This window comes from Diuraphis noxia, unplaced genomic scaffold, assembly GCF_037042655.1.
Source record: "Diuraphis noxia isolate RWA-SAM2 unplaced genomic scaffold, SU_Dnox_SAM2 contig0001, whole genome shotgun sequence".
Taxonomy (NCBI): Eukaryota; Metazoa; Arthropoda; class Insecta; order Hemiptera; family Aphididae; genus Diuraphis; species Diuraphis noxia.
This window is the reverse complement of record NW_028301711.1, coordinates 88,689,883-88,711,414: the sequence shown is the minus strand read 5'-3', so window position 1 is coordinate 88,711,414 and position 21,532 is coordinate 88,689,883. Positions and strand designations below refer to the sequence as shown.

Below are 21,532 nucleotides of genomic sequence, written 5' to 3'. Positions count from 1 at the left end.
GTTATGATGGGTAATATAACAATGTACGTATAATGTTTGGCCACCTGAAATATTTCCAACTGTATTTACTATAACAAAATTATTACTTTTTTAAATTTTTAAATTATGTTTTTAATCATTATTCATTATATGCTTGACGTGACCCCAGAGGAAAAAAATCCATCGGAGTCAGGTCACAAGACCTGGGAGGTCAGTTCTGATCACCACATAATGAAAGAAGTCGGCCCTTAAATATTACATGCGATAACATGATTGTCGCAGTTCTGATGGAACTATTACCGGACATAACCATTGGGGTCACGACAAAGCTCATGTCTACGAAAATAAACCACGAACAATTGAAGAACTTAAAGATGAAACTCATTGTGTCATAGGTGAACTAGCTAGACCTGGAGGTATGTTAGCAAGTATAATAACAAATTTCGTGATCCGAAAAGAAGCTTGCCAGCGAAGCTGAGGTGGAAATGTGCCAGATGTGATATTCCACACTTAAATTTGAGAATATATATTACAGGTATTGACATAATTTTTTTTTTTCAAGTTATAACAAGATTAAATCCGGCGTTCTTGATGAAAGATTGTAAAACGATCAGACCTGTAGTTTCCACGTGGTACGGGACCGACAAAGGCGTCTAGACGAAAACACAACTCGACATGTAATACTTAGCGCTTCAACAATTGAGCACATTCATTTATTTTTTAAATAGTGTATTTTGATTTAACAATTGCACTGTATATTTAGTTTCATATATTAGTCAATAGTTAGTGATCTTGATGATAATATTCTGTGTATTATTAATTAAATTTTTAAAATAAGTCAGCTCTATGAGTCTAAACATAATATCTTTTAAAGGAGCACACAACACAAAAATTAAGTTTTTTTTTATTTGAAAGAATGTTCAATTATAAGGATAATGTTATAAGTTTTACGTTTCTACTCACATTATTCAATAAGTTATGAGCAATTGAAAAAAAACGCATGACGTCATTGGGCCTTACTCTTCGTAATCGCCTATCTTATACGTGTAAAAGTTCCTCGCTTCTCACAACGATTTACCCACCTAAACATTTTATTTTTGAAATTTAATTTACGTATAAATGTGTGGTTTTGTGTGTTTAAGAGGACGCAAGAATCAGAATTTTTATATGACGTTTAGTTTTTTAAATATTTAAAATCTTAAAAGAGAAATTTTGGAATTTTTATTTCGTATTTAAATCGCCATGGAGCGCCGTTTAGCAAAAATATCACTTTTAAGATTTTAAATATTTAAAAAACTAAACGTCATATTATATAAATTCTGATTCTTGCGTCGTCTTAACTCACAAAACCACACATTTATACGTAAATTAACTTTCAAAAATAAAATGTTTAGGTGGGTAAATCGTTGTGAGAACTGAGGAACTTTTACACGTATAAGATAGACGATTACGAAGAGTAGGGTCCAATGACGTCACGCAGCTATTTTACATTTTATAATATCTCTTAAAGTAATAATTTTTTTTGCATCAGATTTTCACTAAATCATTTCATATAGCCATATCTACAATAATTTAACATATAAAAATAATTAAAATTTTTTTTTTTTTTGTGTTGTGTGCTCCTTTAATATGTACCTTTACGTTAGGCTGATGTTAATTGTTGTTTCATATATAAAGAAAAAAAAAATTTTAAAAAAAATCTATAACTTGAACAAATTTCTGTTATATAAAGTGTCGCTATTGGGTGGCTTCTTTTTTCGCGCGTCGCATGTCAAAATTGTACATCCGCATACTTGCTAATTGTAAACTTAATTTACAGATTGTGTGTTTTGAAATAAAGTTTTAAAAAAAAGTATTTATTTATGTTTACTATAATACGAACTATTGTAATATCGTTGAACCTCGGGTATCCCAGATACGAGCTTATAAACCTAGCTTATCAGTTGATACACCATAAACGTATATCAGTTGCAGTTATTAATGTATTTTATTGAGGTTATTTAATTGTAATTGTTTTGGTTGAATGAATAAAAAAATAAATATTATAATATACATGGCCTATACCTATACTTAACCAAATATATGAAGCAATAATATATTATTGTCATTTATCAACAATGGACGCTAGTTCGCTACAGTATCTCTATATAGTTATAATAATATAATATAGTTACTGTATTTTATATGGCTAACCCAACTTCAGTATTTATTTTGTCCTTCAAATCGCTATGGCTGTTCATCTATAATAGATGCTATAGTCATCTTTCGAGACTATAGAATGAGACGTATACTATATCTATTTTTTTTTTAAATATTTTTTATAATACCTGTGATGAAGTGTTATTACATATTATTGTATATCATAGTATATAGTATGACGTGTAGATACAAAACATCCAATATGATCGTCATCACAAGTCACCTATACCTACCTATTGACTATTACTGACTCTGATGGGTTTAAGTTAATATTTATTTTGTACCTGCTGCAGTTCATAAAACAACTGAAACTCGTAGATAGTTGTACACTTGTACTTCAGTGTATAATATGTATTGCAGGCAGTAATCATGCGCGTATACCTGTGCACCATCGGTTGTATAACCACGGTTGTCGTGGAGAGGATAACGAGAAATAAATAAAAACATATTATTCACAATCAAAATATTATATGCGTCGTTTACAACGCGCGCACCTTATATATTATTGTAATTGTTTTTTTTTTTTTTTTTTTTAACAGAAAAAAAATATATATACACAAAATAGTAGGTATGATGATGATAGTAATAAAAATATAATATTTGGCGAGCACGCAAAACAATCGTGTGCACCTGCCGTAAACAATTATTATGCTCGTCGTTAAAGTCACCAGCTTATTACAAGGCAGACTGTAAATATAAATTATATCTAAATAGTATATTCTTCAAACACGCGTTTATTGAATACTATATTTATAACACATTTACGCGAAATTGTTTACACGGCTCTGTTTTAATAATAATACAAATATACATTATGATATAGTCATGTTTTAAATTTTTAAATGTAATAGTATATAAAATGTAAATATATGCGCATTCGATTAGTACAATTATCGAAATCGTAACAACATTGATAATATAATTAAATTAAAAAAATGTAATCGCATGCGATTACTCGTGCGCGACATTAGGTAGTCGATTACAACCATATTAATTATTTATTACACTTATGTACACTTTTGTATATTATAAATATATATATATATATTAAAATACATTTACACGTAACAATAAATAGGATTAAGTACATGACATTACAGAATATAAAATAACATAATATGGATTAACAATAACTTACAATGAACTCGGGCTCGTGATAAAAAAATTATATTCGTCATAGGTGTAAAAACAGGACAATTCTTCAATATAATGATATATATATATATATATATATATGTTTCCTGGTAATTACCATAAAATACCTACTCACAACGACGACTATATCGAAACTTTGGGAAGTCATTTATCTAGCTTTTTTTTCACAAACTTGACAATGGACGCCAATCAAACAGAAACAAAACCGATATAAATACGCGAGCACACGCGGTCGATTACAGATATGTATTTTACACTCGAGATGATAATTAGATCACTTGGTTCGACGTCGCGCTAACATATATTTTCCCCTTAATCTATATCATTATCATACATTACACGATTATATTATTATTGTTGATACGTAACATGTGCACGTGCAGCATTCCGTTGCTACATCGTGTACCAATAACAGTTGTAATAGTGTATAATTTATATTATAATATACTATATTACCACGGCCGCCGTAGGTAGGTATCCGTGAAAAGCGGTCACTATATTTCATTTTTAAAAATTTTTAATTTAATTCCGTGTTGCACAAACAGACTTTATATATATATATATTATATATATGTATATATATACGGGCTACAGAAAAATGTATAATAATTATATTAGAAATATATATGTACATGTTAATCGCGAAAATACGATACTAAGATAATTACATTATGATTATTACTACTTTATTATACTATATATACAAGTCTACAACTATAATACATATTATACTATACTACCGTCAACTATTTACAGGCCCAACGTATAAACACGATAATATTATATCGTCGTTGTCGGTTTACTGTATAATTATTACAAGAAGTTTCGATTAGCGCTGGCTAACCTAATGCGATAGACACCACAGCTTACTTTAATAATAATCTCGACGAAAAAATCGAGATCGTACCTTTATTAACACAACAGGAAAAAAAATGTTTAAGCACAACGGTCGAATTTCACCATCAAGTACGGTGTTAAAACCTTAAAACACGTTCAATGCCACTGTCGACGGGTAGTCGACATCGGCAACATTGCCCGGGTCGCCTTTGTCGACTACCCGTCGACAAATATAGTGTTCACTTTGATGGTTTATAATATTTACTGGCTCCGGGATAACGGTCTGAAATTTATTGCAGGCGATCGGGTTCCTTCTTACGAATCTAACGATACCATTGGTTTTTAATTTTGTTTATTTTTAGTTTGGATATTTATTTTTCCCCGAAATCACGACGACGTCTATCGCCGATAATAATTGTATAACCGTATCATTATAATTCTGTCGCAATTTGACATAATAAATGGTATATGAATAACATTCCCAACACTAACATAATATTCATACAAATTGTTTTACGCTGTATACACCGTGTTCCTCAGAATACAGGGCGATTGGAAAAATATAAAACTATTTTTATTACGCAATGAAAATGATTTTTAATCATGAAATATTTTATAAATAAAATAAGATTATTATTTGCTTATTTTTCCCGTGGCTATTCCAGTCGTAATGTGCGCAATAGATAAAGTGATAAGTACGTATTACAGCGTATCGCCCGGTGTCGACGCATAGTCGACCGTATACGTAGTTTTCGGCGCGGCGACGAGGGCACTGCGCCGTAAACACTAGCGGAGCTCAACGTGTTTTAAACTGCAACAAAAGCGTTAAGACATTGAGACATTATAATATGCCTTGCATAATATAAAATATATATTAGGAAGGTATGTGGATTTAGATCGGATCCGTGATAGAGAGCACCGGCGACGGTTCGAAACTGAAATATTATATAGAATGTTGCTAAATAATAATATAATTGCGTGCGATCACTCTGCAGTGGGTACCATCCGATATCTCGGGCCTCAAGAGTCACGACGCGTAATTTTATAGACAAATATTAAGCGGGACTGGCTTATCATGGCTAAATAACTAGGTATGATCACATAATTACCAAATTTGGTTCAATGAGCGCATTCATGGAAGAAACAGCTAATTTATCATTCTTTACATTGAATTATGACGTCAACCGGCAGTAAACTTTTAGGGCACAGCCAGCCGTTTTGGCGGGTTTAAGAACTCCTTCCGGCTGACGTCATCGACATGCGTATCACGGAACTAAGATCATACCTAGTTATTTAGCCATGTGGCTTATTATACGAGTCAATAGGCCTATGCGTGTGACGGGGTTGCTGCAGTAGATATTTGTGTGACAGATCGATAACATAATAATAGATCGTATGTATAGGTATATAACTCGTGATAATAAAGTCGACCGAAATCACGCCGTTCTGTCTTCACGACGTGTGCAATATAGTTTGGAAAGCGATTTTAAAAATGTCATCGCAGTTGTCTACGTGAATTATATCATATATTTTAATATAATACGATTGTTAATTATAAACGTTTCTTTTAATTAGTTACGCGCACATTGGCGCTATGCCCGCAACATAATATTAAATGTTATAATATTATGCTCGACACGCACGGCCTGCAGTGCGCGTATACATAACGATTAACACTGCATCGGGCCACCCTAATTTTTTCCTCTGCGTGAATTATTTTTTGACGATTTCCATCACGAGACTGTAATGATATATAGATTGAATATATATTTAACCATAATAATGTATAACACACACAGATTTTATATATATATATATATATATATATATAAATAATAATAATGTGCTCGACAGCAGCTCACACATTGTAGCGGATTCGTGTGGGCGGCGTTTTAAGCAGATGGGATTCGTTTATGGTTTTTAATTTGATTTCGTTTTCGATTCGTTTTGCGCCGCCGCGCGTCGCGCTCGCTTTTGAGCAACGTCACGTTCGGTTCGTTAAAATACCAATTACCTATCTGGTCGTCATTATATTATTATTATTATGTTTCGGGTAAAAAAAAATGTTGCGCTTGTTATTATTATTATTGATATCATTGGTGCCTGTGCGTATACGTAGGAATGTATATCGATCGGACGTCGTCGTGGTCCTCATAATGTATTATATTATTTTGTTAGATCGATCTATCCGACGACTAACTGCAGCGGCAGACACTACGATGCATCGGTAGAAGTACAAATCGCGCCGCTGCTGCAGTTGTCCGCGTTGAAACCTAACCCATGCCTATGCTGCAGCGGCAGGCGATTTCTCCGCCGTCACCGCCTCCCGATTCATCGCTGTGGCAAATACGGAACGAAAGAAACGAAAGAAAAAAAAACCGACCTAATCGATATCAAATTTAATTATTTTACGGGAGCGATTCGGGACCATCTATGCGATAATAATATCATCGAAATAATATCACACACCATGCACCATGTATCTAGCTAACCTAACTATGTTATTATTGTGTCGGCTGGTCACCGCCGACGGCCGTTCCAAGACGGTGAAAATTATATTGTAACATTAACATGAAAATACATAGACGGTAGTATAGATATAGTAACAACAATATCCTATACACTTGGTCACTATTATCGAATCACAACCTCGTACCATACCCACTATAACACTATATACAGTTGAATCGTAAAACGTTTAAATTATTAATACGATATTGTCCGCGGTACTATCTATAAAAGTAATCGTAAACACTATACCAGTCACCGTCGTCAACACTTCAGCCGAGTTTCCGTTATGTCGAATATTTTATAAATTCGTTGATAACGTGTGATATAATGACGTGTCGACTGCATTAAATTAAATTGCGCGGGACTACACGAGACGATACGGTTAAGCGGAAACTCGGCTTTATACAAACAAAACGTAATCGGAAACAACAGTGCGCGATAATCGAGTTCGGGGCGATTACGACGAGGTGGACGACGACAGAGACGACGAGGAAGAACAGCGGCCGCCGTTGACATTTCCGGCATCGTCGCCGGCGTTGCTACCGCCGCGCAAACGGATCTCGTCCCGGTGACGTCGAGCTTTCATGCGGAGCGCCGCGATGCTGGACGACCGGCGGTTCAGTTCGGCGGCTGCTGCTGCAGTGGCGGCCGCGGCCACCGAATCCGCCGGACACGCGTCACCGTCTGACCCGACTGGGCTGCTCCTGTCGCTGCAGCTCCGGCTGCCACCGCCCCCGCGGATCGCCGCCGCGACCGGTGGCGACGTGGTCGACGAATCGGACCGAGGTGGCGGTGGTACGGCGAGCGGGCCTGTCTGCAATGGCGGCGGCGGTGGCGGCGGGTGCAGTACGGCCGGTGGCGTCGTCTGCGAAAGCGGCGGCGTCCGAGAACCGCCGACTACAGCGGAAGGTCGCATAGCCGCCGCGGCCATTGCCATGTTGGCCAGCAAGCTGTTGAAGTGCTGCTGCTGCTGTTGCTGTTGTTGCTGTTGGTGATGGTGTTGGTATCCCTGACCACCGATGCCGCCGCGGAGGTGCTGGTGATAAGCGGCGGCGTAGGGATGGTGATGGTGGAGATGGTGCGGAGACGGCACAGCTGGCGGCGCGACCACTGGTGCCGGATGGTAGAGCGTCGGCTGGAGCGGAATCGTTGGTGGCGGCGAGTTGTTGTTAGGAGCAGGCGGGGTGGTCGAGGCGCTATCATTTCCTGGTGGCGATCTCTGCTGCTGCAGCTGAGTCGGATAACCGCGGAAGTTAGCTGCCGCCGCTGCGACCGCAGCTGCGGCTGCGGCTGCGGCGGCCCCGTTGCTGCGTTGGTGCTGTTGCTGTTGCTGCAGTTGCAGTTCCATTGCGGCCGCGGCGACGGTCGACAGGGCTTGCGACGTCGGCGGTAGTGGCGGCGATCTGCCCGTGCCACCGTTGCCCGGATGATGGTGCTGGTGGTGGTGGCCGCGTAATGCAGCGGCCATAGCAGCCGCGGCTTGTAACTGCTGCTGGTGATGGTGATGGTGGCCGGCGTGCAGTAGATGGTGACTACCGAGACCAATGTTACCCATTCCCAATGGACCACCGCCACCCAATCCCATACCGCTCGTCATCATGAACGGTGGGTTTGCCGGAAGCGGGCTCAACGCGGCCCCAGACGGGCTGTGGCGGCCGGCAGACATGGAACTCGGCACGCCCAAATACGGATTGCCACCGCCGCCACTGTACGGGTGAGCCTGTGGACCGACTTTCTCCTGTTTGCGCCATTTCGCCCGTCGGTTTTGGAACCATACCTGAAACACGACATTGAAAATATTTTAGAAAACCGTGGAAATTTATGAATATTTAACAACAGCCTATATACGATATATTTGCCTGATATCAAACAAACAGTTTTATATTTACTTAGATGTATATATATATTATGAATACACTATGACAATTAACAGTTATAATATAATCGTTAATAAATTTATTGAAAATATTATTAGGGTTCTATATTATACAATCCAAAATTCTAACGAGTATATATAAGTATATTCAAGTATATAAGTTGCCTTATATAAAATTCTATAAATACTGAGGAATTGAGGATAATAATAGGAGTGTAATAGTTTGAAAAATATAAATTGTAGGTAATTAATAATAATTTAGGTAAATACCGACTGTAATTTTACAAATTGTGAAAACAAAAATAAATGTACATCAATATTAATAAATTTATCGTATATTCACATCTATTTAAAATTTTCTTATTTCTATTATCATTTAGTTTTAATAGGTATATACGGCATACCTGTACATTAAGTTTGATAACTCTAAAATTACTTTTCAAAATATGATTTAGATGCCTAAACATTAAAAAAAATCTTTCAATTGAAAATTCTCAGGAAAAAGATGACGATTATCAATTGAAAAATAAATTAGTATGACAAATCTATAAGTATATGCCTACCTATTTTCTATACCTATGTAATAGAAAACATAAAACTTAAACATTGTGCAGGTGGAGGTGGCAGGTCTATATATATACTTAAAAATTCCAAAACAATATCAATATTAATACATTATTTAGGGATAAAACTATAAAATAGGAGGCGATTTTTGTTAAGTCCTGTATAATATATAGGCACGTATAGTTAAAATATATCCATATATCAAACTTCGGCCTGCAAGGGAAATGAACGTTTAGCTATTATTATAATACACAATTCGATTTTTACATAATACTATTTGTAATTTTGGATATAGAAATATGTAATACGCAGTTAACGGGGTGTATTTAAGGGAGGAACGCATAAGCCACAAGTGTCTTGAATCCCCCCCCCCCGTCATATTTCTTGTGATCGCATGTGTTATTATAATCAAACATTAGGTGATTGTTGATGTATAGTTTAATCTTTTTCATTATAATAAAATTATACATCAGATCTTTTTATTTACAGTGATGAACTTTGCAATTCTCTAGCTTAGTACAATATTATGACGTATGTAACAATAATTATAAATTATATTTTCTTAGTCTCCCCCTTCACCTTTCCATAAAATATTTCTGAATTCGACCCCATAAACCACATCAGTATAATACGAATTAAAAGTTGTATGTGTACGACGAACCTATATTATCTATATATTATGAATTATACATTTCTACCTAAAAGAATCGCACGCACACAACTCAAACACACGGGCTCCTCCGTTTTCTCGTTCTAACAGTCTAACCCACCCACAAAATACACAATAGATAAAATTTTGTGTTGTTATACCTTTAATCCAATAGTGCGGAGGATATTATAAATTGGCAATATATTATAGTATTGTTTGGAGTGTGACTATCAAACTTAAATGTACTTAAGAATATTATAGAATATTATATCTTTATATAGGCCACAGTGTACATTTATGGCTTATATTGATATCTTGTATAATTTCAAAGAAATCCGTTATGGGCACTTTAAGACTGTAATATTTTATATATAGGTACTTGGTTAGATCCTTATAATAGTGGTAACTGTTGAATTAAAAAATCAATAAAAATCTATTTGGGGCCCTATAGGCAATATAATATCGTCGCCGTTAAGTTATTGTAAGTAATAGTTCGATTAGCTATTGTATCATTTGTGTCAAAGCTATGACAACAACAAAAAATTGTATCCGTCGAAAGCGAATCCGTCGCGTGTTTAAGCGCAAGGGTCTGCAGAGATAGAGAGAGAACAATGCCGGTGCACTGACATCCACTGTACATCTATATGTACGCAATAATACGCATACACAATGTACAGATTATAATACAATATCGCGAATTTGTATTGTCGTCGACGCGTTGCTAATTAAACCAACGCGTGGAAATCTCACGCTCATTAACGACGCGAGACTTAATGATAACATAATAATATAAAATTTATAACCACATAATAATATATCATGGACGCATATTACAATGCACGGTACAGAAAATCGTCGCATCATTGTATAACACGCATTATATTATAATATAATGGTGCCTACAAGCAGCAGCAGCAGCAGAAGCAGCAGCAATACGGCGGCAATATATACGCACCACGTCCAATCTAATCTAATCTAATATAGGTACGCGTAAGGTTAGTATTGATGTGCATAGTACCTACTTGTATACGCATGTATTGTATTGTCCGGGTGATGGAGAAAAAAATGTGCGAGTATACCTACACCACTCATGCACACACAGGAGTTCGATCGGCTATATACAACACACACGTACCTATGCATATATATATATATATATTTACTATCATCGTTACGCTGGGTTATCCGCGGCCGCGGCGATATTTAATAACAATAATAATAATAATAATATAATAAATAACAGTAATACAAAATATCGGCTGGCCGGCGAGGTGTGAGAATGTAGAAAAAAAAAAAAATTTAAAATGGACAAAAACGCCCAGTCATCGGTAACCAATTTAAACGAGGCCTCTCCGGCGCAGTGCAGTAGGTAGGTATAATATAATATTAATAATAACATTATAAGAACGTATAATATAATATATTATTATATAAATCGTATTAACGTATCGCGACGACGACGATGCGACGACGACCGACCGACCGACCGACCGACCGACGGCGGCGACGACGTTCACGATATAATATGTAGGTATATACATGTTATGATAGATATTACATGAAATGCGCGTGCGTGTGTGTTAAAAACCGTGGAAAGATTTATAATAATATAATACATACACACACACACGAGCGCGCGATATGTGTCGAGTACTATATTACATTATAACAATATAACACGGTATATTAAAAAATATAAAAAAACTTAATGCGGTGTGTTAAAAAAAGAAAAAAAAGATAATAATAATAAGAGGTCTATACGAAATTTATAATATGACGTATATAGGCGGTACGCATTATTATTATTATTTATTATAATATATTTTAATATCGTGTGTTGTGTCGTCGATGGACAATGGACGGCGGCGGCCATATTATATTACATTATTACTATTATTATTATAAGACTTGCGTGTGTGTGTGTGTGTGTGTGTGTGTGAGAGAGAGAGAGAGAGATGAATAATTTTCGCGAACGAGTACCGTTTAACGCGCGTTATACATACACGTACGAGATAATAAAATGCCAACACAATAATAATATAATATATACGGTTGTTTAGGCGCGACGACGCGGTTTATTGTGCTGCCGTTCGCGATAGTGCCCATACACATGACGATGATGATAATAATAATAATGGTTATGTATCGGCCGAATAATGGAGCATAATATTATGACGATAATGTGTATATAACATGTGTGAAAATTTTTACACACACACACGTCACTCGCGCGTCATACAAACATTCCATCCGTATAATTAAATAGATGATGACCGCGATGTTTTATAATTTAAAACTTTTTATGACGAATTGAGAGAGAGAGAGAGAGAGAGAGAGATAATATAGATGAAGAGAGAGCCCACCGAATGACGCACCGACGGTGGATATTGTGTACCTAAGTACCTTAGATATTTGCACGAGTTTGTTAAAAAAAAAAAATGTAATAGACACATTTTATATAATCGAGCACACAACGATATTTCCGTAAACGATTTGGCGCAGGATCATTGCAATCGAAAGTAATGTATATAATATTATATGGTAGCATTATATTTACATGTTTTGATATACCATCAAAAACGTTGATATATGTCAAACATTGTCATTCAACGTCCAAAATAAAATTAGAAAAATTGTGGACTAGTTGGTTACCAAAAAATAACACAAATAATAACATATGTTTTATAAAATGCAAATAGAGGGGAAGTAGGGCAAGTGCCAAGTATAGACTACGAGTCTTTCGTATTACCTCTGTCTCAAATCATAAGTTCTCAGATTATTTATTTCGTGATTTGAATTAAAACCGTGACTATTCAAAATAACGAAACCTAAGTAGGTGAACTAAATTATTAAATTTAAAATGATAGGATTCAATTCTGTAAAAACATTAAGTTTATCAGCCTGCTCTTGCTCTCTTCTCTAATAGGTTCTCGTGGTAATCAATTTTTGATATTTCGATTAAAATTGTTTCATAAATTTAAATATCCTGTGACCTTAAATATCCTGTGCTTTAGATTTATTTTTAAGAAAATGAAACAGTTGTTCAAAAATCGACTTTGACACAATAACCTAGAAAATATACAAACGAGCCCAAACATTCTATACAGAATTAAAATCTGATCATTATTTCAAATACCTAGTCGTAATTTTGTCTGACAGGTTTTGGTGTTTAATAAATTATGGTTCATCGTCAAAATGAAATATTTGAATATATTTAAATGCAATGACATATATTATAATGCACGTGCCAAATACAGGAGGCGTTGCATGTTGGAAAAAAACTATCATCGTTTGCTACACTCCTCCAAAACAACGCGATTATAATCGGGAGTAGCTCTAACAATATTACATATAGATAAAATATAATAGTGTGTCCAGATTTATTTTTAAAAAATCCCATACCAAAATTCATAGAAACAGGTAAATATCTATTAAGTATAATATGATATTATATATATTTGTACATAATTTTTAAGTATACAAAATATTAATTAATTAAATAAATAATACGATTTCCAGCCGTTAAGAAAAATATACTATAATCTATCCAATTTACAAATTTATTTTTTATCTCTATTTTTTTTTCGTCCGACAACCCTACACGATCTACACTGTACTTCACGACTAGTATATTGTTATATATAATAGGTTATAGATTAGGAGTATACACTCTGCACCGTTGGGTCTCACTTACATACGTATACTTTGCTATATTGTACAGTATAATACATGGTTAGTCGTTAGTGGTTACTAATTAAAGTAGGTAGCCATCAGCTACAATATGCATTATCCGAGTATACGATATAGGTACTCAACATATTATACAGTAAATATACACGATAAACTGGACGATCTACACAAACGAACAATTTTATATTATATATTACGTTGCAAAGAAAACACAATGTTATATACGTAGAGAAAAATAAAGAGACGTCTCTCGATTTCGTTTATATATGTATATTATACCCTAAAAAATTCGTGTTTATACATAACCTAATCGATATTACAACGTGTTCGTTTTTGATTCACCAGCGTGTCCCATCATTCGTCTGCAATATAATAGATTGGAAAGTGCACATACACGTCACTCTATATTATATTATATGCACACACGTTATATATTATATATAGGACATTTTCGTAAATTCTCGGATGTTTTCTGTCGATACGTCTTGTACAGCTGGTGGTGACTTGTATATTATACATATATAATTAATGCTATTTTAAATGCGAAAACGGCTTCTCTCCAGCGAATGAGTCGTCATGTTCCGTGAATGGCTATTATACGAAAATCGATTTCCCATCGACAATATAATAATACAATAAAATATAACGTATCATAATGGTATTATAATATTTGATGACATTTTTATTGTAATTGCATAGGAATCTCAATGATATAATAAATTAATAGACAGTGCATAGTCAAGTATAACGATATACCTTTATACATATTATTATAATATTATGCTCTGTTCAAAATAAGAATAGTATAGTCAGCGGCGGTCAGGCGTATTGTCAGACACTTCCCCTACAAAGTTGACGCGAAAGACAAGTGATTTGGAACAAAGCCACGCCCATGCGCGCACACTTGTTTGCCGACTATTCATATTTTCGACAGAACATAGACGTCCACTGCCGTCTGCAGTTAAAACAGCACTCATGTTTAATGTTGAGTTTCTAAAAAATGCTTCACAGTGCGTTCGACGACTTTCATATTATCTGCTACAATATAGGTGTGCAATTGAGGAAACTATCCGCAGTCAACGCATCCGTCGGAATATCATTTAGATATCACTAATATTAGGATTACATAATATTATATCATAATAAAGTCTGTTATTATTATTAGGCGCTACGACGTTGCCCGAAAAAGTATTCAAAAACGAAAACACCGTTACTATAACAATTTGATCAAAAATTAAAACGGGGAACAACCGCGCGATTTCTAATCTAAAATATATTCAAATATTGCGAAATTGTTTGCGCAAAACTTGGGACGGTTTGAAAATATACAGCGATAAGTGAATTGTAATGTGGCTACCTATAATAATTGAGATTTGAGAATGCATATTATAAATTATACAACATAATTTACTCACCTATCTAATACATGTTTGCGGTATGATTATATTTTTAATTTATTTTTAAAACTAGTTTACATCATAATATTAAATTATTATATAGTTATCTCGGAAACGAGTAAATTGAATTATGAATATGGCATATCTATAAATTACATTATTACAAACATGATTGATTCTTTTATTTCGATAATATATAATAATATATACATCAAGGTCCATGGTTCGTAGATTATCTTTGAAAGTGATGCGCAAACATTATATTTTTGTATGATAGAAGGTGAGGAAATCTTTGGAAAAAGATCTTATAACTATAATATACACGTTACAATTTTTATGTATTTAAAAGGTCCAAAAAAAGTAAATAATAAAATGTATTTTAGGTGAAATGAGTAACCCCACCCACTGAAATGCAGAAACTTATTAGTAACGCCATATGTACATTAAATTATTACATAAAATTGTATTATTTATATTATTTTATATTTTATTTATATGGATTGTAATACACAACATAAAACAAGTTATTTCAAAATTAAAAGAAATTAATATATTATTATTTTTATGTTTATATTTTGAAATACCTAATTAAATTATATAACATTATATTTTGTTTTAATAATTATAGTATTATTACCTATAGCTAGTCAATTATTCATCTATATTACTTCTACAGCAATGATAGGAATATCACGCACTATCATGGCCACCTTACCAATAATGCAGTATATGGAGGTGGTAATGGAGGCGGGATCAGCAATTATATATGGTTTATATAAATCCGAATTTTTGTGTAGGTATACAATACTATATATATATATATATATATATATATATAATCGAGTATAGTCGTAGTGATCATGAAGTTTTATTTTTGGAAAGTCACTTTTGGAATTCAGAAAGCAATTAGAACAATTTATTTTAGATGATTATCCAAAGAAATTAAAGACAAAATCGAGAAATAAAATTAGTCAGTAAAAACCTTTTAAGTTTCTTACCCGCGGGTCAGTAGAATTTGTCCACGGTCACCATTTGATGACCACTGCAGCAGTGTAGAATAAATTAGAAATTATTGTATTATATCAAATTTGTAAATTACACAAGTTCTTCACAAACCGCATGCATAATAATATATAAAATATAATGTATACTTCTAAATTATAAATAAATTTATAGTTAAATAATAATTATTTTTTATGCAAAAGAACTGCCATAAGCATTATATTTTTAAAATCTTCATAAGAACAAATTTTCGTTTGAGATTTTAAAACCATTGGTCAGATTTTATGTGGTTATGTTTTTATAGTATTCTAAAAATAGTACGCTCGTTTTCTATCCACAAGTGTATTGGTTCAATTTTTTCAATCATTCCGCATCATAATATTAATAAATTATTAAATATTTTAATTTCAAGTGTTTAATTGAATGTTTGTAGGTATTCAAATAAGTAGTTCTTTTTTTTTTTTTTTTTTATTAGAAAAGAAAATATATATACAATAAGTAATTTTGATGGTTTTTTTTAACAAGGCTTGATGACGTGAGTGAAGAGGGTGCCCAGTGACACTACTTCAGTAATAAGTAGTTCTACATTAAAATATCGAAAAACCAAAAATAGAAAATATTCATAACAGATTATTAACAAGTCAACTGTAATAATAAAATATTCGACTAGAACTATAATCCATATGGATTTTTTCAAAATAGTACCAATGTCAAAAACTACTGTAACTATTATATTTGTTATAATAACAGTATACCAAAACTGGCAATACTAGACAAATGCATTAAATGAAATTAAATCAATAGGTAAGGACGAATAAAACGATTTTTGAGGATCAACGAGAGCCACTTCCTCTTGGTGGGTCGATATAGCTCCTGGGTTATCCTAGTGTTTTTTTTTTATGGTTAAGTTACATGATTATTAAACTATAATTCAAGAAGGACTATATAGACTTGGAAGAAATAAAAATTAAACCTTTTTTCAAATTGGTGGAAAAAAATTACTCCCCCACCCATGTATACGCCCGCTGACCGTTATACCTATGTGCGTCAATGGCTTAGTGAAATATAATGGTATTAACAGCCATATGTAAGTACGGTACATAAAACGGCCAAAGCTTAGAAATACAGGAAGTTTTGCAAATTATATTATACCTGCACCGTCGTTTAGTGTAGTATAACGCACGCATTTCCGCGTAAATTTGTATTTACTTTCCAATGGCATATTATCTTATTAATCTTATTAAAAGCTGCAATACAGTATTTTAGTATTGTTATAATATTTTATTTTGCAAAAGGAAGATATTCCTTAGTAATTTTTCGAATTTGTCGAATTATTTATAGATTTTTCCTTTTTCCGATACCTTATAGAGTCCTGCAACAATTCGATCCCAGCAGCTGTGTTTTCGATCAAAACTAAACTATATACATAATATGTTAATCTCCACTATACTCTTATCTTATATTTTTAATGTCAATTGTACTAACTATATCCTATAGTATTCGGAGGTAACTTCTGAAAACATGTGTAACGTATTATCGAAATTAAAGATAAAAACAGCATCTGTGTTTGTACGTTGGTTTTTTATGATATTTTTATTTTTAAGCGAGTTTTAAGCAATATAAAATTTCAATATTTTTCACTTATAATTCGTTTATGCTTGTTTGAAAATTGAAACACCGCAAAAACCGCCTTAAATTATGTTCTAACCATTAAATGTTATGATGGTTTATTCTCTGTAATATGTTAAAACTAATAACTGACAACACGAAATTGGTTCAGATAAACCCAAATTCGCTAAATGTCTAGTCGCTCTATTCGGAAACAGAACAGTCGATGTTTCAATATATTATATAATATTATACATCGGTCACATTCATGATTTAACTATTAAATTATACTATAGTTAATAATAATTAGTATGTGGTGGCTTTTGCCCAAAGGAACATTTTTAAGGGGTCTCTAAAATAAGTAAAAAAAAAGAAATCGTTGGTGTACTATTATATGTATATTTGGTATAATCAGGAGTACCTATGTATATGGCTATATCATCTGGTTTTTCCTCCAAAATAAAATCATACAAAAAAGATTATAGTATAAATGTTTATGAATTATATTACTAGGCTAGAGGTTATATCTAGGTATAACTAATCAACCATTTGAATTTCATGTAATTTTATTAATCTATTATTATTATTTTAGTAGTAAGACTTGTTAGACGACTGACGAAAAAACATTGAATAAACTAAATTACATTTGGAGATGCAGTGAGCCAGTGACCAATTAATAATACTATGATTTATGATGACGGTGGTTATGGTATAATTCTTCTATAGTTTCGTACAATGTATATGTTTCTTTTAAATCATTTTTAGTAAATCCATCTGTTTATTATAATATGAGTATCATCGTCGCTTTTTATCCGGAATAACGCAAGAGAAGGTTGGTATTTATTTATTAAATAAACTATACTTCCCGATGATCTCTAAATTAAAATCATCAATAAAACGGATGCCGCGTTTTACGAAAATTCCATGCCGAATTCCAATCAAATATCAATATCCTCAACTCCTAACAATATTTTTCAAAACACTTCCGTACAATCCTACGATGATAGACGTTTCGAACGCAGTAGGTGCATTGACTCAGTGACATACTTGACATATCAGACTTAAATGTAAATAACTTCAACCATGTGAAGATGACTCAGCGGAATCTTCATACAAGTTATATCACAATTTCATATTAGAAATATAAATTGTATTATACCTATTTTCTCTAAAAAAATGATGGGTATATTGTCGTATTGGAAGGCTTCGTACAAGGAATTTTGAATGTTCATAGCTATCACACGGTAATTGCATATTATACTTGATAATATGTTGTGTTACTATTAAAAGAAAATGTAGGTATTATAGAAAAAAGAAAAAAAATGTTAAACAATATTTTCCTAGATATTATTGAAAAGAAATATTATGCGTATACCGGTTACTTCTAAAGGATGCACATGGACATCATACTATATCAAAAGTTTATAACCTCTGCATATAGTTCAACAACTATACGCGGTTCCAAAACAAGCACATTTAATAAACCATTTTTCATTTTTGTAAGGTACTATGAGTTAAACTTAAAATCAACCCATTCGTTAACGAGCTTCGGATTAACTTCTAACACAAACACACACACACACTAAAATGTGAAACACAATTAATACACAATATACATCGAACATTCTATAGTGTACTCATTGTTATTATTCTTATAATAATAATAATAATAATATGTAAATAACGACGTTGGCCGCTCGTTATCTCGTTATTAAATATCCAGCGGCGGTTCGTTAGTGTTTTATAAATGTTTTAATATCATTGACGATTGTACTATACAATAATAATAATAATAATATTATATAGGATAATCCGTTTAATAAACGACAAGGTACGAACGCACGCAAAGTAAACATTATAATATTATGTAGGTACAATACCTACTAAATGTAATATAGTCGCGACGGGACGCCGGCGATGTTGCCCCGCAGCCGCCGCCGGCTTTTCAATAATATATTATATTATTATTATTATATAAATAATAATAAATACCGGCGCGAGCCCAATATACATGCACATCATATTTACATAATACGCACGTATGCTATATACAATTATACAGGGTGATTTTTTTCACTTTAAAGGGCGTGCGAAGATATTTGCGAAAAACTGTTAAGCACTACCTATTGATAATAAGTTTGTCTAACCCTGACGCCCTCGAGAGTGAATCAGCAAAATTTCAGATGGCATAATAATTAACGAGATTCCAGGGGATGTGATGCACCGAACGGTACACGATTTGTGAAAAAATATCATCGCTCTGTATATAAATCGTACACACATGTCGGGTTCCGAGTCGGCGGCACGGCGGCGCATCAACCTCGCACGCCGCGGTTAATTTAAAATAATATTAAAAACAAATAAACGACGACGAAATAATAAATACAAATAAATTACAGTCGACGGCGGTGATAGTTTTAATAATAATAATATTATTATAATTGGAAACGTTAAAAAAACAAACGGCCCGCGGCGACCCGGCGTTATGTTCGATGTACCGTGTTTCTGTATAATTTTTTATATTTTTACAATAAAATATTATAATAATGTGCACGCGTGTAATGTAATTATTACTGCTACGTGTAGACAGACGGTTTGGGTTTTGGTATGCTACTAAAAACACAGCAAGAAAAAAACATCTACTGAAGAAAAACGCGTATACGACTTGGACTCTAGAAATAAGAAAATTATTGACTCGTGGCCATGATAGAGTTTGAACACGGGAAACAGGTATTTAAAAACGATTAAAAAAAAAAAAAATGAGAACTATTTAAGATTTCCAGGACATCTGACTTCGAGTCAATATCAGGATAATTATTACAATATGAACATTCTGGTATGTATTAAACAAAATCATTCAATTTGATCTGAAAATCCGAATTCAATCGACGAAAACCCTGCGAAGAGAAACGCTATGCCAAGTAAAACTTTATTCAAATCCCAATACCAAATACTCTTACAAGTCTCCTGGAACACGCTTCTATTGGGAATCAACCCAGACTTCCAGACTCTAACGGAACCGGTGATATGATTTTAAAAAAACCAAGGCATTTGCAGGTGTATAAGCTATCATAATTAATTTAACGCCATTCGCGACGGTATTTTGAAATCAATAAAACTCACACATAATAACTGTAAAATTGTGTATATGGTAATTTTTAAAATAAAAGCAATTTTTTCACTTAAAAAATTATTGAAGAATTTCAAGTCTGGACTGACTAATGATGTATTAAATAGATATAAAAATAGACTCATTCCATTCAACCAATATCAAAATATTAAAATTACACATCGCATTGTTGTTTGAACACAGATATATACTGCATTATACGACTACCTATATTAGATGCAATTTCGAAAAATATACTCGTGATTTTGTATTGAAATATGAAAGAACATTCAAAAAAATTGTTAGATACATGATTTTATAGCTATAATAATTGAAATAACTGACCAACATTCAACGATTGCAACAAAAGCGTTCTTTCATCTTTGTACAAACCGTTCACTTTCGAAAAATAAGAATTTTAAAGTACGTATACCGCATTATTATTATGGTTAGATTCTCAAAAAACCATCTCATACCTGCCTAAACACTTCAGACCTAAAAAATTATCTTAAAAAGACTTCTCCCCCCTTGCTTCCTCATTAATATTTAATTTCTATGACACGATCTAATTATACTTTTGAATAGATTGTAAGTGAATTGTCTGGTAAAAATTTAAAAGAAGTTTTATAATAATTGTTGTAATAATTTGTGGGTTTATTCAAATTTACTTTTTAAGTACTCAAATACGTATTTCAAATACATTTGCAAAAAGTACTTGGACAAAGTGTTTTAAATATTTAAATATACTCTGTTCACTTAATTTTTGTTTTTAAATTAATATATTTTATATTTTATATTTAATCACGTAAAACAAAAAAATAAATTATGTTTAATGATTTATACCTACTATTAATATAAAACATAAAAATGTTTGAACAATTGTTTATAAAGCAAATACAAACAATATGAAAGTATTTAAATTTATCAACAAATACTTTTATGAAATATTCATAACT

General features: G+C 33.1%; 1 protein-coding gene across 1 annotated transcript in view; it reads right to left on the bottom strand.

Moving 5' to 3' along the window:
• Positions 1-2,626: 2,626 nt before the first annotated feature.
• The window catches only part of LOC107166492 (uncharacterized), a 71,119-nt gene continuing 52,213 nt past the window's right edge, over positions 2,627-21,532 (bottom strand). Inside the window, exon 4 of the mRNA XM_089216188.1 lies at positions 2,627-8,458. Coding sequence (XP_089072314.1) covers positions 7,139-8,458 — 1,320 coding nt within the window. The 3' untranslated portion in view covers positions 2,627-7,138. The remainder of the gene's footprint in view (positions 8,459-21,532) is intronic.